Below are 16,315 nucleotides of genomic sequence, written 5' to 3' on the forward strand. Positions count from 1 at the left end.
CCTGTCTTACAGAGGTACAAACACTACTCAGAGCCAGAGTGTGGATGTGTTTCAATTCGGCCAACCGCTCGACGAAGTCCAGGACCTGGTTCGAGTAAGCGGAGAAGTACGGGACCTCGAGTGAGCGTAGGGATGACGTTTGTAATAGGACGGCGGTGACGCTTTCGATAATGGCGACCACTGGTCCTCCTTTCCTGAGATGTATGGACATCTGGGGAGTAGAAAGGTGGCGAATGTAGGATGCACGTGGCCGACAAAGAATAGGATCAAAGCTTCGGAGGTACTCCAATCGTCGGAGGAGCAAACTTGCAGTGTAAACTCCGAGGTTCCGAGAGTGTTTTGAGGAGGATGTTCGAACCGGGACCGAAGTTAGGTGGATGTCAGCCAGGGCGAACGGAAGGGCGAGGACGTAGGGTCGTTTAGCGGTCAACGCCATCCGCGTTGCGTCTTCCGCGCAGAGGAATGCGAAAGCGCACAGGAGGACGTCGTCGTCAAGACAAAGGAGGGTCAGAGACGACATACAGCGCAGGAGATGATGAAGGGTTGCGGTAAGCCTTTGCGTGTGCGCAGCTCCGAGTGTCCATCGATGTCGATACGCGCCGGTGGACATTGCGCGTGACTTGCAACCATGTCCACGTGAGGTGTGTTGACTCCAAACCGTTGTAGGGACCAGGGATAACTCGCACACAAACTGAAATCCGAAACGTGCTGTCATAAACGTTGGTCCTAAACATTGTGGCCGCGATGTTACACTCGGTTCTTAAGATCTCCCGTTCTACTTTCTTGAGCGGGGAGCTTAGTTGCCAGACTTCTCGTCATCGTTCAATCTTCCAGGGTAATTCATATCCCAGTACGCACTATCGAGGTGTCAACGGTCAGCGTCAGGGCATCACCGACGATCAAGAACCGACTCACGGTGGGATGTCGAGTGGTAGAACTTCCGACGTAGCAACACCAGGAGGTGGCACGTCTTGCGACCCCGTCGTCCAGATGCCGGAAGTAACTGTCACTGGCACCGCCAGTCGGACATCGTTCCTCAGCCCAGGGAACGGTACAGTAACCACGAACTCATACTGTCCGAACGGCGTAAACATCGGAGGTGTGGACTGAAAGAGGCAAAATATACGTACCGCGCACTCGATCAGACCCGGCAGCGCGAACGACGGCGAGCAGTCGAGGGTGAACGTCGACTCGAACACCACGCGCTGCACCCACGCGCCCATCCGCCGGTCCGACTCATCTGTGCTCACGCTGTGCCCGTCGTGGGGCACCCACTTGCCGTTGTCGATGCTGCCCCTGACAAGCGGTCGTGCCTTGCCAGTGACGGCTGTGGTTGCTTTCGGTCCCAGGAATGCCTCGATTTCCTTGTACGAACGTGTCGAGTTGTGCGGCGCGCATATGACCAGACGGCGTCCGAGCGTGAAATGGAGCGCGTCTGCAGATGTGGGCATCAGCGGGAACGCGGGCGGGTGCGTGGCAGCTTGGGTGCGCGTGAGCGGCGAAGAGGTGGTCGTGATAGTGATGACGTATGGAAGCGTTGACGAGAGCGGCAATATGCGGTTCGGGAGGTCGAGCTGGAAACGTGGAAGCGGAAGTCAAAAAAGAGCCAAGGATTAGGATTGCACGTCGGATGGGCGTACCTGGACAAAGACGGTAGAATATTCGCCCCAGAGGCCTTTGCGAATGCGCTCCTCTTTGGAGAAGGTCTGCCATCCTTGTGCGACCCAACCTTGAATGAGAGAGGTCCCGAAGTCGTCTTTCGGGACGACAGTCAGCGGGACGCAGTGCTGCTTGTTGACGTTGAGAAGGCCCTGGCGCGACAAGCCGACCGCAGTGAGCGAGTATCGGACAGTGGCACTGTACTCCAGCCCTTGAACTTGAAATGAGGGTGGAAGCTTGTCGGGAAGAGTGAACGAAAAGGGCATGGACAGAATATCAGAGCCTGGGAGAGGGTATATGCTTGATCCACGCGTCCACAGTGTGGTGGTTTCGCGCACGAGCACCCTGCTGTCGTAACAGCTGGTGTGCCCTCAAGCATGTCAGCAGCGTCAATTGAACTGAGCCTATCTGACGTACGTGTTTGCGTAGCCATATAAGCGGACCTCGGCCGCATCTATGTCCTCTTCATGGACAAGACGGAGGTTGATGTTGACCTGCCCAGTGATGGTGGTTCCAGACAGGTATATTCCCGGCGGAACCTGAAGCTCGATGGCCTTGGACGAGTGGCTACGCTTGGAAAACATCGCGCGGGTGGTCATCGCGTCTTGACGTGGAGGAATGCTGGGTGTGAAAGGGTCAGAAAACACGACCCGCGACCGAGGCTTTTTAACGTCCGCGTCCATGTCCCTGTCAAGCGGCGATAATCCTCATTCCCGCATGCACGAGCTGTGCGGGCAGCGTTGTGAGAGAGACGAGCGGCGGGGCAGTGGGCTGAATGCGGAGATAAGACCAACGTGTCCGCCTTCCTCTCAGTCTCCCGCATCCATCCACGAAGTAGCAGACCAGAGAAGGGCATGTATGCTCTAGTCTGGCCCACACTTGAGGGAGTGACACGCCTCAGCGATGTAGAAGGGTGGGCGGAGGCGGAGTGCGAACGGATACGAGGAGGGGAAAGCGGGCGGACTCACCGTGGAATACGGGCTTGGCAGGAAGGCATCCTTCCCGTGCAACACAGCTTGACGGTGTCGCGCGGTCGCATGGATGTGGGCGTACGCCGTGGCCAACCGCGTATTCTCAGTTCAGGTGTGATGACATGGCCTACAGGGGGTCGATTGGACTGGGATCCGGATATCACAGATGACGATTGACGAACCTCGTCGATATACCTACTCCTGCCTCCTCATTTCCCCAATCTCTGCTCGTGCATAACACATGACCATGTCTTCGAACTTGCGTCGTGCAGGGCGGTGTTGAGATGATAGTGTCGTCGGTCGCAGGAGAGCCAAGACAGGAAGAGTTGGGAGCGGGGGGCATTGGTAAACGGTCCACAGAAGACTGCAGAGGACGTCCTGGAAAGGCGTCCAGCACTGCGTCGGGAGCAAGTGGGCAGCAGCGAGGAAGAGGTGGAAGGCGGTGGAAGGCAAGGGGCACGCGCGGCTATTTGCTGCCAGACGCACGAGCTTTGCCATTCCGTACCCCAAATTGGCAGGCAGCCAGTACCAGAACATCTCGGGATATGTCTCGCTGGTAGTTAGACCCCGCAGGTTTTTCGGGATGTAGGGCGTTGAAGTCGCTCGTGGTTAACTTCTGTGTAGTTGCGTAATTGTCCGTGCTCGCTCGCCTCTCGGATCTCGGCTTCCTACGCACATGGAACACGGATCCTGCGGCTTACCAGTTAACGGCTCATCCACGCGCAACCACAACTTCGACGCCCCGCTCTCATGACAACTGTTCACCGAAAAAGCTGCCGTCGGGCACCCTGCTCGACCACGAGGCTGCGCAGACCGAGACACGACAAAAGCCTACGCGGCCCCCGGTGAGTGCGAGTCCACTGTATACACTATCTTCCACGCGTCGCGGGCTCAGCCGTCCTCGCGCGCACGAGCAACGTACCCGTGTTCATTTCGTGATTGACCGTACATTACATCCGGCATCTCCCTCTCAGTCGAGGCCATTAAGCATGCCGTGCTCGGTTGAGGGATCATCCATCCCCGGTGGCCTCAGCATCTTCTCCATTCCACTCCAGTACTCCGCCTGGTTCTGGGCCTCGCGAAAGCGGTCGACGGTCCCGTGCATGGCGTGCTCTCTGTGGCTCATGCGCGCGTCGATGGCACGCATGACCTCCTCCTGCTGCGCCTCCGTCCCGTGCTCGCCCACGTAGTCGAACAAGGCGATCTCGTCTTCGCTCTCGTCGCCCGTCGGCGTGAAGCCGGAGATGGAGGGCAGCGGCGGAAGGGAGCTTTGGTCTCCCGCGGCGCGAGCGGGCGGGGGCCCCATGCGCATGTCCGCGAAGTCGTTCTCGAGCACACGGATGTGCGCGCCGTAGCTGTCCCCGTACTTGCGCTTGGCCTGGAACATGTCTCTGAGGTAAATATCCGTCGAGGCCGAGCCGGTGGAGAATAAGTCGACCGGAAGTCCGTTCGGGCCGACTGGGGTGTCGGGCGAAGGGCGAGGGGGGACGGTGCCGGGGGGCGCGTCACGCGGGGGAGACGGCATTCCGTGCGCGAGGAAGAGGTAGTCGCAGTCGTCCATCGCGCGCTCGTACGCCTCTCCGCCGTCGTGAGGCGACCTGTCTGTCATGCAGGTTGGTGCCTACAGCGCGCGATGATAGGGATGCCGGGCTCACTGAACGGAGACCCGCGCCCGTTGTCGTGCAGCCTCCGCCGGCCCTCGACCTCGGCCGCCTTCCCCTCCTTCAGCAGTGCGCATTCGCTCTTGTGGTACGCCTTCTTCCAGTCCGCCTTTTGACACTGTTCCCCCGCCCCCGTGTCCGTCACTCTCCGCTGTAAAGGACATGGGTGGAGCACGCACCTCTTTCGAGCAGTACCGCCTGCTCCGACACCCACCGCAGCGCATGAACCGCGGCCCGTAGAGCGCCTCCCACCGGCCGCACCGCGCGCACGCGTGCGCGAGCTCGTTCTCCGCGACGTCCAGCTCGACCTCGACGAGCGGCCCGCGGCGGCTGCGCGGCGGGAACCGCTTGACGACGTGCGCGGGCGCGCGCCCCTCGTTGTCGCGGAGGGCCAGGAGGGAATCGAGAGTCGTGCTGCGGATGACGAAGCGGAGTGGTGGGTGCGCGGCGCCGTCGGTGGAGATGGGCACGCCTTCGCCCGGGACGGTGGACGGGTCGGCGGGGTCGATGAAGTTGAGACTGAGGGGAGTCTCGCGGGCGAGGATGATCCCTTTGGGGACGGTGTATATGAGGAGGAGGGACGCGTGCGCTCGGCCAATCGCGACCGGCGTGCCTTTGAGGACATGGTCGGAGGTGCCGGTGAAGGTGCGGAAAGGCGCGTCGCTGCTGGGTCGAGCCATCGCGAAGATGCGTTGGAAGAGGAGCTTTTGCCCACGCCGCCGCGAGCGAGGTCGCTATGGACGCGCGTCTAACGGCCATGGCACGCGTTCGCACTAACAACGCCAACTTCCAAGATGCTCAACATCGTCGCCCTCAGATTCGATTTCGATATTCTCGGTGCTGAAGATGCTCTACGGGTGGCCATCACAGGAGGCGCGTACGTGCTTTCATCTCTCGATGTGGATCATGTGATCCAGGCCGACGCGTGAGCGATGGCGTCAAGCGCCTCGACTCCTCGTCTTCGACTCTCATCGGCGCGCGACCCCCTGTCCCACCTGTGTGCCGTTTGCCGTTACCACAGAAAATGCTCTCTTTGCTTTCTCTCAACGACGATGTTCTGCTTCATACCCTTTCCCATCTCCAGGCCCCGGACGCATTCAGAATGGCGCGCACCAGCAAACGGGCCTATGTACTTGCCGTCCCCTACTTCCGAGCCGCAGTCAGCCTGCAGCCAATCGTAGGCACAGACTACTTCAACCAAGACTGCCTACACAGCGCAGCGCCGGTTTTGATGAGGCCCGACCCTTTCCTTCTTCGCCCGCGCCACACCTATCTGTCCCAGCTCGTCCTTCCACACGGCTCCACGAATAAAAGGATGAAGTACAGGAAGGTTTCGTCCTGCGTTGCGAATCTTGTCCAACTTCTCTCATGCACCCCCCGCCTTCGATCACTCACCATCAGCGAAACGGAAGCTCTTTTCGAAATGGACCCGCGATTGCTTCAGACTCCGGTGTCTTCCCCCCGGGGTCAGCTTACCACCCTTCGTTTGTCCGAGGTCGGGTCATACGCCCTGGCGCAACTCCCATCAGCTCTCCTCCCCCTCGCGTCCACACTGCGCACACTGGCCTTGGGCATTAATGCCGGGGTGGTAGTTCGTGATCTGCCCAACATTCCGTACAATCCAAACTGCGATAGGTTCCTTCGAGCCTTTTTGGAGACGTTACCAAGCTGTCACTGTCTCGCTGACCTTTCCCTCGAATTCTGGCCCCATATGCGCTCCCTCTTCAGCATTGACCCGATCTCAAGGCAGAAAAGTCCAGGCCCCCTGAAAGCCGTACCCAGCATACGATGCCTCACGCTTATCAATTGGCCACAATCTTGGGCTCCTGTCTGCCCCAACGTCAAGCATCTCGTAGTTGAAAGCATCGAGATCACAGCTTCAGAAAGCACACAACCGTGGCCTCATCTTCACACCTTTTTATTAAAATGGTATTTGATAAGGGGCGCTCTCCCTCCCCCATATATTCTAGATGTCGTGTCGATAACCCACGTGGACCGGCTCGATCTGGACATTGCTACCGAGTGGATCACAGAGGAAGACATGAACGATAACGAACCAGACACTCCCAATGTCCTCGACAGGCTTTCGGGATTATCTGCTCTGTCGCTTCCCCCCATAGAGAGAGAGAGAGAGAGGGCAGTTCATAGAGCTTCGCCACGGATACTTCCGGCGCGATCGATCGATATGGCCGCGCCTCGCCGGCCTCCGTTCTCTCTACCTCTCTTTCCAGGTCCGCGACAAGCTCGGGGAAAAGTACGAACGGCTGGCGGTGAGTAGCCTCTCCATGATGCGTTCCCACCTCGCTGACTCTGCGCATTCAGAGCTCTCTTCCCACCGTACTCGCCGAGACCACTCTCGTCCACCTCAGCATCTCTCTTAGCATTTCCACACCTCCTGATCTGGGCAACTCCTTTGGCATCTTGAGCGCGAAAGAACTGCCAGGCTTCAGAAAAGTCCGAGACGTCCTTCCTCGTGGTTTAGTCGCGTCGGTCCCCACCCTGCGCGTCTTCATGATCCGGGATACGGATCATCATCTGCGGGCACTCGAAGGAGTTGACAAAGACGAATACGGAACTGATCACGAAGACGAAGACGAAGACGAGCTCGGGCACCCCCGACGAAGGGCCAACAGAACAGAGCCCATACTTCGGCAGATTGCTAGGGAACTGGCGCGACCGGAGCGGTGGTGGTGGATCGAGCGCAGAGGCGGGAGCGCCGAGATGATCGAAATCTGGCGCGAGGACGGCGAGGAGGCTCGGGACATCATCGAAGACCGGGACTTCAATCGCGAGACGGGCCTCGATGGTGCGCTGGAGCGCTCTTCTAAACGCGACGGACTCAGACTGACCGGTCGTCTTCCCAGGTTTCTTCTCGCGGAAACGTGTGTACGAACAGTAGCGTCGCTGCGCTCTGCCTCCCGCGCGTCCGAAGGCGCGCCGCCCACTTTCACTCCCATGATCAAGGACCATAGACACATCTCGGCACGAGGAAGCCTGGCACAACCTCGTCAGCGCATCAGTGAACAGACCGTACATGGTAGACGGATCTCGAATGCACCATCCCGCCCCGCCTAACGGTCACCCCTGTCACCTCCTACCAAACTCGCACTGTCTCCCCGTCTTCCTGCCCGACCTCCGCCATCGCGGTCTTCCCACACTGCATTCTTCCGCTGGATCCACCACCACCTCCGGCGCCGCCCGGGCTTGACTCCAGCGACCAAGCGTTCCGCCTCTCTCTCAGGTTCAGCGTCCCCGATCTGCCGCACGCGGAGCGTCGTGATCGCGATTACGTCTGCGAGGGCTCCCGCGCGTGCGCCCCGACTGAGCGGCACGCCTCCGTCACTCGCGGGGTCGCGGGGGACGAGAACGGGACCAAGGTGCACGAGCGGGGCGGCCGCGACCGTACGAGCACGGTCGGAGGGGCGTTCTGTCGGGCGAAAGGTGTTCGTCAGGACCGTGGCTCCATCGGGCGACGGCGCAGAAGGGCCCTAACCGTCAACGCGGAGTCGTTCGGGCATGCGGAGGAATGGATGGATCGTAAGGCTACAGGTGTCGCGCTTGGATGTGATGGTGGGAGGCACGAGGTGGCCTCGATGAGAGAATGAGGATTCCATACCATCAATTTACAAGCACGCTACGTACGTACTAGTTCGTGGGCGGAGATGCCCCGCGCGCGCGGTAATTCGACGCCTACCCCTCACTCTGGCGTGTGGCATCGACGTGGTTCCGCGCCTCGCGTTCGTGCGCGGTGGCCGTGCGCGAGGCGTCTGTTGATCATGGACGTGCTCGATGTTAGGGATCTTGCGGCCTGGCGGGGCATGAAGTGCTTTCGCACTACACAATCTTGCCTGGACAGAAATGGTGCCATATGAAGAGACAGATGGCACTGAAGTACGATGCATGTTTTCCCATCTGCGATCAAGGCTCATAAACACACTTCGGTGTGAAGAAACCTGAGACAACCTGGTTAGCGCACCCACAAGGAAGGCTCGGGAGACCAGAACGTACCGTCAAGCCCCGTCGCGCGGTCAAATCCATCCTCTTCTACCAAGTCACGCGCCCTCTCCCCGTCTTCCCGCCACATCTCCGTCATCGCCGCGCTGCCATCCTTCCTCTCGATCCACCACCATCGCCGTCGCCGCACCACTTCCATCTCGGCCATCTCTCTGAGACAGCTCCGCCAGCTCTCGTCGCTCCCGTCATCCTCGTCATCTGCGCGCTGGACTTTCTGCGGGGGCAGCCAGGCCGCGTGCGGCATCGCGTCTCCGACCTGTAGCACGCGCAGCGTCGCGATCGATTCCGCGAGGCGCCGCGGGATCTCCCGCGCGACTCGCACGCGTGCAAGCTCTTCGGCGGCCCAGCTGCTCGGAACCTCCGCGTCGGATTTGTGGTCGCGCGGGGCGAGGACGAGGGTGAGGTGCACGAGCGGCGCGGCGGCGAGCACCTGTGGGAACGCACCCTGGACAGTCATCGGGGCAGTCTGAAGTCAGGGTCGCGGCCAGATCGATCGCGTGCGCAAAGTGCTCACCGCGAACGTGTCCCACGAGGCGTCCTTCAGGAGGGCGGAGGGGTGGACGTCGATGTGGAGGGAGCGCAGGCGTGCGGCGACGCGGGCGAGAGCGGTTTCGTTGTCGGTGAAACCCTCCGGGTTGCGGCCCGTTTGTACGCCCGACAGGTCGAGGAACCAGAGGAGCGTACAGGAGAACAGGAACGTCGACAGACCCGGGAGTTCTTCCCAATACAGTTTGCCGGTGTCGTGTTCGTATTGCTCGATGCCGCATTCGTTGGGACGACTGGAGTTGAACCATAAACGACTTGCACGCTTGATACAGGAAGCCCCGCGCCGAGTCGGCCAGTCGTAGTCATCGTCGTACAAGATGGTCAGGGCGTGTAGTGGAGACCACCGAAGACCCGCTGCGCTCTGCCAGTACAGCTCACTTCGACCGAGTGTCAATTCCTCGACGTGGGGGCATTCCGGAACGGGCTGTGGGCTCCAACTGAGGATTGTAAGGTTACGGATGTTCGGCAGCGTCGCGCGCGGATAAGATGGCGGCAGATGTAGTGCGCTTTTTTCTTGAAAAGCGATGGTGGCATCGATGCGAAGGCACAGGGTGCGCAGGGCGGGGAATGCCTGCAGACGGGTCACGATGCGGGCCACGTGTTCCCGATGTTCGATGAGCCATCCTGACGGGAAGGTGAGGTCGAGGGAGTGGAGGGTATGGGCGAGAGCGAGAGGAGGAATGTCGGGGAGCGGTGTCTTGTCTGTGGGCATGGTACGGATGCTGCTGAGGACGAGTGTGCGGAGTTGTGTGAAGTCGGCCAAGAGGTCGGGGCTATGCGTCCAGTAATGGTGGAAGTGCGGTATCGCGAGTGAGCGCAGGCAAGCCGACCTGGACAATGTCGTTGTAACGCGCTCAATCATCTCTATCCTTGCCGCCTTACGTCTCAGGAGATACGATGACAAGACTGGAGCGGAGAAGTGGCGGATATAGGATGACCGTGATCGGATAAGAACAGGATCAATGCATTCGGTATATATCAATCTTCGGAGCACAGAATCCGCAGGGAGAGGAATAAGGGACCCATCGGGTGGTCCTGCGAGGGTGTGGATGAGGTTGACGTCGGCGAGGGCACAAGGGAGGGCGAGGATGTATGGGCGTTTGGCAGTGAACGCCATCCGAAAAGCGTCTTCTGTGTCCAAAAAAGCAAAGATGCACACGAGGGCGTCGTCGTCGAGAGATAGAAGACTGAGAGAGGACATTTTGTTACGCTGAGCAAGGAAGATGATGGAGGTTTGCGGTGAAGCTTCACTAGCGCGCGCGGTCGCCGGACTGGCGCCCACTCGCGGCCCGGGTTCCTGGTACTGGGCCCGAGGGCCGACACCCCTCTCCATGGGGCTCCCTCTCCTCTACCTTAGCGTCAACGCAATCCCTGACATGAGGTCAGACTCGATCAAAGTTGTCCAACCTCCCCCTGGCGTTCAGGTTGCGCACACTTTCCTGGGCCCATATCAACACCGGTATGGCAGTTCGTCATCAGCGTGATCGGCCCAACATACCGCCCGACCGCCAGGCCTCATCGCGCAGAAGACGGACGGGGCGATGGGCGCACGCCCGCGCTCGTAGCGGCGGGCTCGGGATGGGAACGCGCGCGGTCAGGCGGGCGGACGGGCGGGGAAAAGCGGACTGGGATGACGGCGAGACGAACACGCCGCGCGGGACGGTCGTGTTCGCGGACCCAGGGCGGAAGCGGGACAAGGAGCTGCTGGAGAGCATCAGGTACGTCCTTACTGGCCTTGGGCTTTGGCTGCATCTGCGTGGTCGCCGGGTGTTCGTGCACTGGCAGACCAAGGAGGAGGAGTGCGCCTGGGAAGGCTAACGTCGCTGGCAGCGCCAACTGCATGGGGCCTGGTCGAGCTCGACCCTTGGCGAGCTTGGTACGGCTGTACGTCGGACTTCAATTTCGCAGGGGGTTGCCTCTCAACATCGCCCATGGGGTCGATATCTTCATACTTAGACTCAGACACCTTTGCTCGTCGATCGGACTGCCTTGCGGGAAGCGTCGCTGACCCGGTTTGCTTACAGGGGCCCAGATCCGAGCGGCACCCGGTGGATGAGCATAGGCGGCTGGGGCCTCAGTGAAGGCCGCGAAGACGACTCGCGCGCGTATGGCGAAGAGGACGACGGGCCGATGGACTGGGACCGGGTGCAGGTACGCTGACCGGACGCCTTCCGGGCGCGCGGGGCTGACCGCGACGTCTGGGCCGACATCGACTACCGAACAGGCAATGTTCGAGTATATGATCAGGCTCGGTGGGCGCGACGAGACAGCGCCGACGAACACATCCGCCGATCGAAGAGTACAAAGTGAGGCCTTGAGGTTGGGCCTGTGCGATCCGACGCCGCGGAGGGGGGAGGTGCGCTGTGTTTATCGTTGTCTATGCTATAGTCTCGTAAGCAACGCTTGTTGTATCGTACTACTACCCAGATGTAACTCATGAACGTTCAACCAGGTGGGCGACCGCCGAAGGTCGAGCGATGAAAGTTCCGTGGGGACACCGCAGCTCACGCGCTGGGATGGCATGCCTGGTCGCTGACGAGCTGCGCTTTTTCCCTCCAAATCCGCCGAACACCGTATCCAACTGTTGCGACTATTCTGGGGGAGATGGTGGAAGAAGCACAAGATGCGAGTGGCCCTGGGCCGTTCGACATAGCAGTCGCGCCACGGGCGCCCCGTCAACTCATCCTTTATCCGCAACATGGACTGAATCGATATCGCACACTTCCAGTGGATGCGAAGCTCGCCGCAACGATCCGACTCGTCTACCTCTGCGTTACGCTTCACAATCAGGCTCAGTCACGCTTATGGATCAGTCCCGCTGGACGAGCGGGACCGCACCCGTGTAGCGCATGAAGTGATCCCTCGTGCGCTGGCCGACCCGATCGAGATGGGGGCGACAGATACGTCGGCGGACGATGAAGCCTTGGCTGTCGCTCTGGACAAGTGGCAGTTGAAGGACGATGTCCCCGGTGAAGTCGTACGCTTCCCGGACACCAACGATGCGCTCTTCTCCGCCCTCACCACCAAACCGGTCCACATCGAGGCCATATCCTACGTGCTCAGCCACTCGACCCTCTGCAGATACGGAGACTCTGACTGGCGCCAGTCGTTTGCAAGCATCAAATTCGTCCTCGCCGAGAACCCGTACCTCCAACGCCCGCACACGAAGGTTTGCGCATCGGGCTATCTATACCCGCTGTCAAGGAAGACACATGGATTTCATGCACCGAAGGCGACGTTGTGAAACTCATCAGGCTGTCTTCCCAACTCAACACCCACCATACCCGACGTTGCACGGTACGCGCGGCGCCGTCCACAATCCTTCGACGCTGTGCTCTCGATGAATTCGAAACCGCTCACCTGCCGCGATCGGTCTTCGGTCCTTGCTCGCCACGCCGGTCCATATCTCCCACCTTCTCCCTCGACAGTATCATATCTAGAGGGTTTTTCTGTTCTCGCCCTGACGTATGCCACCGTCCACCGCCTCACAGCGCTCAACCTAAATTGTGAGAAGAGCACCCAGACGCCCGGCTTCTCTGCTGTACATGGGGTAAGTACATATATATTAGGAGGTCTCGTTTGAAATCGTCCGTCGCGCTAACGCCTGTTGTATACATAACATATCTTCGTCTCTGACAGCGTCTCTGAGTCTCTCCCCCATCGACTCCGCCCTCTGTTTATCTTGCTGGTCTACTCTATGGCCACCTTCGTGGACGACGCGGATACCCAGATCACCTACACTCCTGGCTGGAAAGTGTTCGCCAACGACGGCGCCAGCGTCCTCGGAACAAAACATGGCGCAGCGTCTGCGGACCTCACAGCCACCTTCAGTTTCACAGGTGCGTACTTCCATTTCATCTCGTATTCGACTGTGGAGACGAGATGTATCTCCATATAGGGACACACGTCTCTGTCTGGGGGCTCGTGGGTTCCAACGACGTCCACGGCTGGCCGATCACAGAGTACGCGATCGATAGAAACGTCCTCGGGACGTTCACCGCGCCCCAAGTCGATCCGCCCCACTTCCTCATCAACGTCACATTCTTCTCCTCCAACACGCTCGCCGCTGGCCAGCACGAGCTCACAATCACGAACGTGAACGGCACGGCGCCGAACACGTACTGGCTCGACTTCCTCCTCTTCGCGCCCGCGGTGATCAACTTGACAACCACCCCCGCGACCACTGGCGCGACCACCGCTGCTGCTCCTTCCCCGTCAAGCTCGGGCATCCTTCTCACCACCGGAACAGACTCAAGCCCCAGTACCAGCAGCGCCGCCTCTAAACCGACTGGGGGAAACGACGCAGCGCCCTCAGGCTCTTCCTCGCGCTCCCACACGGCGGCGATCGCGGGCGGCGTCGTCGGTGGGCTCGCGATCGTCGCGATCGCGGCCGCGCTCGTCATTTTTCTCCGAAGGCGTCGGGGGCCGCGACGAGCTAGCCGCCTCACGCTAGGTGCGCCGACCGTTTCCGCGCGGTGCGTGTGGATGGCGCTGACCGTGGCGCGGATTTGCCTCCGGAACGATCGTGTTTGCATGCAGAGAGCGATGGGAGCGGGGACATGATGACCCAGGCGCTGCCGTTCGTCGCGCAACAGGCTAGCGGGAGCACGGGCCTGTCCTCCAAACTCGCGCTGGCGGCAGTTCACCCCGTGGGCGGCTCCCGGTCGGACGCCTCGATGGGCCGTACTTTTGCAGAGGTCGACTCCGGGCTGCGATGGGCGAACGTGGGCGACGGGACTGTCATTCTACCACCTCCGTATACCCGCGAATGATACACACCTGTCTTGTTTGTGTATCGTTTCTCCTAGTAGTGCCAGACGTTCGGTTGCGAAGCCGCGGCGCGAGCCCACACCCCTACCCCTGAAGGCCTGACCATGCTCACGGCACTGCGGCGACCCTGGCGAGCGTAGTTTGATGGTAAGCCAGGCTTGGTTCAAGCGTCGTCGAGGGAGAGTGCAGAGACAGAGCCCTTTGCGCGGAGCGTCGTGTACACAATGAATGCCAATAGGTGCGATGTTTTTGACGTGTGACTTGCAGCTACGCCGTACACGCCGCAAGCTGGTAGTAATGAAACTCGGGCAACGGTAGCCCGCACACGACCTCTCCGTCCGGGGACATAAACTAGCGTCCATAACGTATTGACCACAACCGAGTTGTCGACACCACCCTCAACGAACCCCACCATCATCTTGAGAGGCTCCGTTGTGCCCATGGCGACTCGAGAGATCACTCGGAGACCTTTTTGCTCGTGTCCCATCCGCTGCTGCTCGTGTCCCAGTAGGCCCTATCGCGACGGAAGTGATCAGCACAAAGTCTAAGCACAAAACCCCGCGACTCACGGCGGAAGATCCAGCGTCAAAGCTTCCGCAACAACGTAGCCGGGGGCAGATACGTCGTGCGGCACCGTCGTCTCAACTCCTGAGGTGACCACCACTGACGCCTCCAACCTGAGTGTGTTACCTACCCCAGGGAATGGCACGTTCACCACGAGGTCGTACTGTTCCGATGTCGCCGGAGTGAGTCCGATGAGCTACACGGGGACCGCGGCACGTACCGCGCACTTGATGAAGTCCGACAGCACGAACGACGGTGGACAGTCGAGCGTGAAAGTCGACTCGAACACCGCGCGCTGCACCCACGTCCCCATCTGCCGATCGGCACGATCCTCGTCCTTCCTCGTGCCCTTTTCCGCGTCGGGCGTGTCGGTGGCGACCCACTTGCCGTCGTCGATGGCGCTGTCGACTGGGGGCCGCGGCTTGCCAGTGGCCGCCGCCGCCGCCTTCGCTCTTGGCCCCAGGAAGGCGGCGATGTCGGTGTACGACTGAGTTGTTGTGCCCGTCGCGCGCGCATACAGACGGCGACCTAGCGTGAAGTCCAGCGCGTCGGGGGAGGTGGGGATGGGTGGGAAAACGAGTTTTCCAGGAGGGAGTGCTGCAGCCTGGGCGGGGGAGAGCGGCGGGGAGGTCGTTGTGACGATAATGGTGTACGGGATCGTGGAGGAGAGAGGAAAGACAGGGATGCTCGGTATTTTGAGCTGCGGATCGGGCGTCAACAACGAGCATGCACGATTGAAGGACGGGCGTACCTCGACGAGAACCTTGGAGTAGTCGCCCCAGAAACCTTTACGGATGCGCTGCTCATTGGAGAAGGTCTTCCACCCGTGTGTTGCGCTCTCCCGCTTTAACGAGACCCCGATGTCATCCTTTGGGACGACTGTCAACGGGACGCAATGCTGTTTGTTGACATTCATTCGTCCCTTGCGTACCCCGACCGCAGTGATAGAGTAGCGGACCGAGACGCTGTATCCCATGGCCTCGGCATGAAAGGAGGGCGGGAGCTTGTCGGGAAGCGTGAATGAGAAGGGCACGGAGAGAATATCGGAGCCTGGTTGGGAGTAGACTCCGGATCCACGTGTCCACAGTGTGGTGGTTTCGCGCACGAGTTCCTTGTAATCGTGGGTGCTGTTATTACCGAGCTTGATCCATCTGTAGTCGTGGTTGGATGGAGCTGTTCTAGACAAGAGTCCTAACGGGTGGACGTACGTGTTTGCATAGCCACAGAAGCGGATCTCGACCTTGTCTATTTCCTCTTCATGTGCATGACGAAGATTGATAGCTACCTCTCCCTCGATGTTAGCGCCTGATGGGTATATTGCCGGCAGAACTTGAAGTTGAACGGCTTTAGATGTAGAGGACCATCGGGAAAACATCGCCTTCGCAATTTGTAAAAGTCGAGGTATCCAGTCTGTTGAGGGTATGGCTGTAGGCGAGAGGGTCAGGAACCTCATCGTTATGCACAGCCAGTGCTCTTAAAGCAGCCCAGTATTCTCATGCCAGCGTGACTAGGCACCCTATGCGGGATGGTCACATGGGGCACCTACGGCGACGCTGCATAACCTCGCCAGCTTCCACCACGCCAATATGCGAGAGCGGTGCTCCATATATGCGCGGATCTCGTCATTGTGAGAGATGGGGGGTTGTGCCGCATATTGGCATTGGAAGCAGAGACAGCCGTGGTGTCGATCCGTGAAGCAAATGGACACGAAACAGCGAACTGGGTTAGCCGCACCTTTAGAGACTCTAGGCCGCAGTCCTCTCGGTGCCATAGGGCATCGCGACGTCGCGGGGTCGTCCATGCGCCGGCATGCATCATGGGTCCTCCGGCCTGCGTGTGCTGTCGCCGATGCCTTATTGACGACAATCCAGTCCGAGCACACAATGGCAACGAGGCAGCGCAGTGGTTTGCGAAGGACGCGATATGCAAAGGGGACTGGCAACGAAGGGGATGGTTGGAGAGAGAAAGCACGGAAAGGGGACACAACGCACCTCCACCAGCGATTCATCCGCCTCTCAACCAAACCCCTTTATACCCGTGCCCTTATGTCGTCCAGGTTGTGGGGGTATCGATACGGAGCGAGGTCACGTCTTGCAAGTCGAAGCGGAGAGAGGTGGTGTCAAGAGGCGT

General features: G+C 60.0%; 5 protein-coding genes across 5 annotated transcripts; 1 reads left to right on the forward strand and 4 right to left on the reverse strand.

Annotated features, from left to right (window-relative positions):
• Positions 1-796: 796 nt before the first annotated feature.
• BXZ73DRAFT_99606 (uncharacterized protein) lies at positions 797-2,258 on the reverse strand (the record flags this gene model as incomplete). The annotated part of the gene is made up of 5 exons (XM_048028061.1): positions 797-857; positions 916-1,073; positions 1,131-1,574; positions 1,641-2,019; positions 2,077-2,258. 5 exons carry the CDS (start codon positions 2,256-2,258, stop codon positions 797-799), a joined length of 1,224 nt encoding a protein of 407 aa, XP_047879903.1.
• Positions 2,259-3,600: 1,342 nt separating this feature from the next.
• On the reverse strand, positions 3,601-4,971 carry BXZ73DRAFT_43718 (uncharacterized protein; the record flags this gene model as incomplete). The annotated part of the gene is made up of 3 exons (XM_048019197.1): positions 3,601-4,228; positions 4,291-4,409; positions 4,471-4,971. The coding sequence occupies 3 exons, from the start codon at positions 4,969-4,971 to the stop codon at positions 3,601-3,603; spliced, it is 1,248 nt and encodes a 415-aa protein (XP_047879904.1).
• Positions 4,972-6,769: 1,798 nt separating this feature from the next.
• Positions 6,770-9,563, reverse strand: BXZ73DRAFT_76101 (uncharacterized protein; the record flags this gene model as incomplete). The annotated part of the gene is made up of 5 exons (XM_048022354.1): positions 6,770-7,285; positions 7,390-7,779; positions 7,993-8,099; positions 8,300-8,735; positions 8,820-9,563. The coding sequence occupies 5 exons, from the start codon at positions 9,561-9,563 to the stop codon at positions 6,770-6,772; spliced, it is 2,193 nt and encodes a 730-aa protein (XP_047879905.1).
• Positions 9,564-10,429: 866 nt separating this feature from the next.
• BXZ73DRAFT_99610 (uncharacterized protein) lies at positions 10,430-13,623 on the forward strand (the record flags this gene model as incomplete). Its single annotated transcript, XM_048028062.1, has 7 exons — positions 10,430-10,569; positions 10,876-11,002; positions 11,076-11,103; positions 11,665-12,020; positions 12,501-12,690; positions 12,750-13,304; positions 13,391-13,623. 7 exons carry the CDS (start codon positions 10,430-10,432, stop codon positions 13,621-13,623), a joined length of 1,629 nt encoding a protein of 542 aa, XP_047879906.1.
• Positions 13,624-14,077: 454 nt separating this feature from the next.
• Positions 14,078-15,560, reverse strand: BXZ73DRAFT_89051 (uncharacterized protein; the record flags this gene model as incomplete). Its single annotated transcript, XM_048025150.1, has 5 exons — positions 14,078-14,135; positions 14,191-14,348; positions 14,406-14,885; positions 14,937-15,336; positions 15,394-15,560. The coding sequence occupies 5 exons, from the start codon at positions 15,558-15,560 to the stop codon at positions 14,078-14,080; spliced, it is 1,263 nt and encodes a 420-aa protein (XP_047879907.1).
• Positions 15,561-16,315: the final 755 nt, after the last annotated feature.

The sequence above is a fragment of the Epithele typhae genome (genome assembly GCF_022376455.1).
Source record: "Epithele typhae strain CBS 203.58 chromosome Unknown BXZ73scaffold_12, whole genome shotgun sequence".
In the NCBI taxonomy this organism is placed as follows: Eukaryota; Fungi; Basidiomycota; class Agaricomycetes; order Polyporales; family Epitheliaceae; genus Epithele; species Epithele typhae.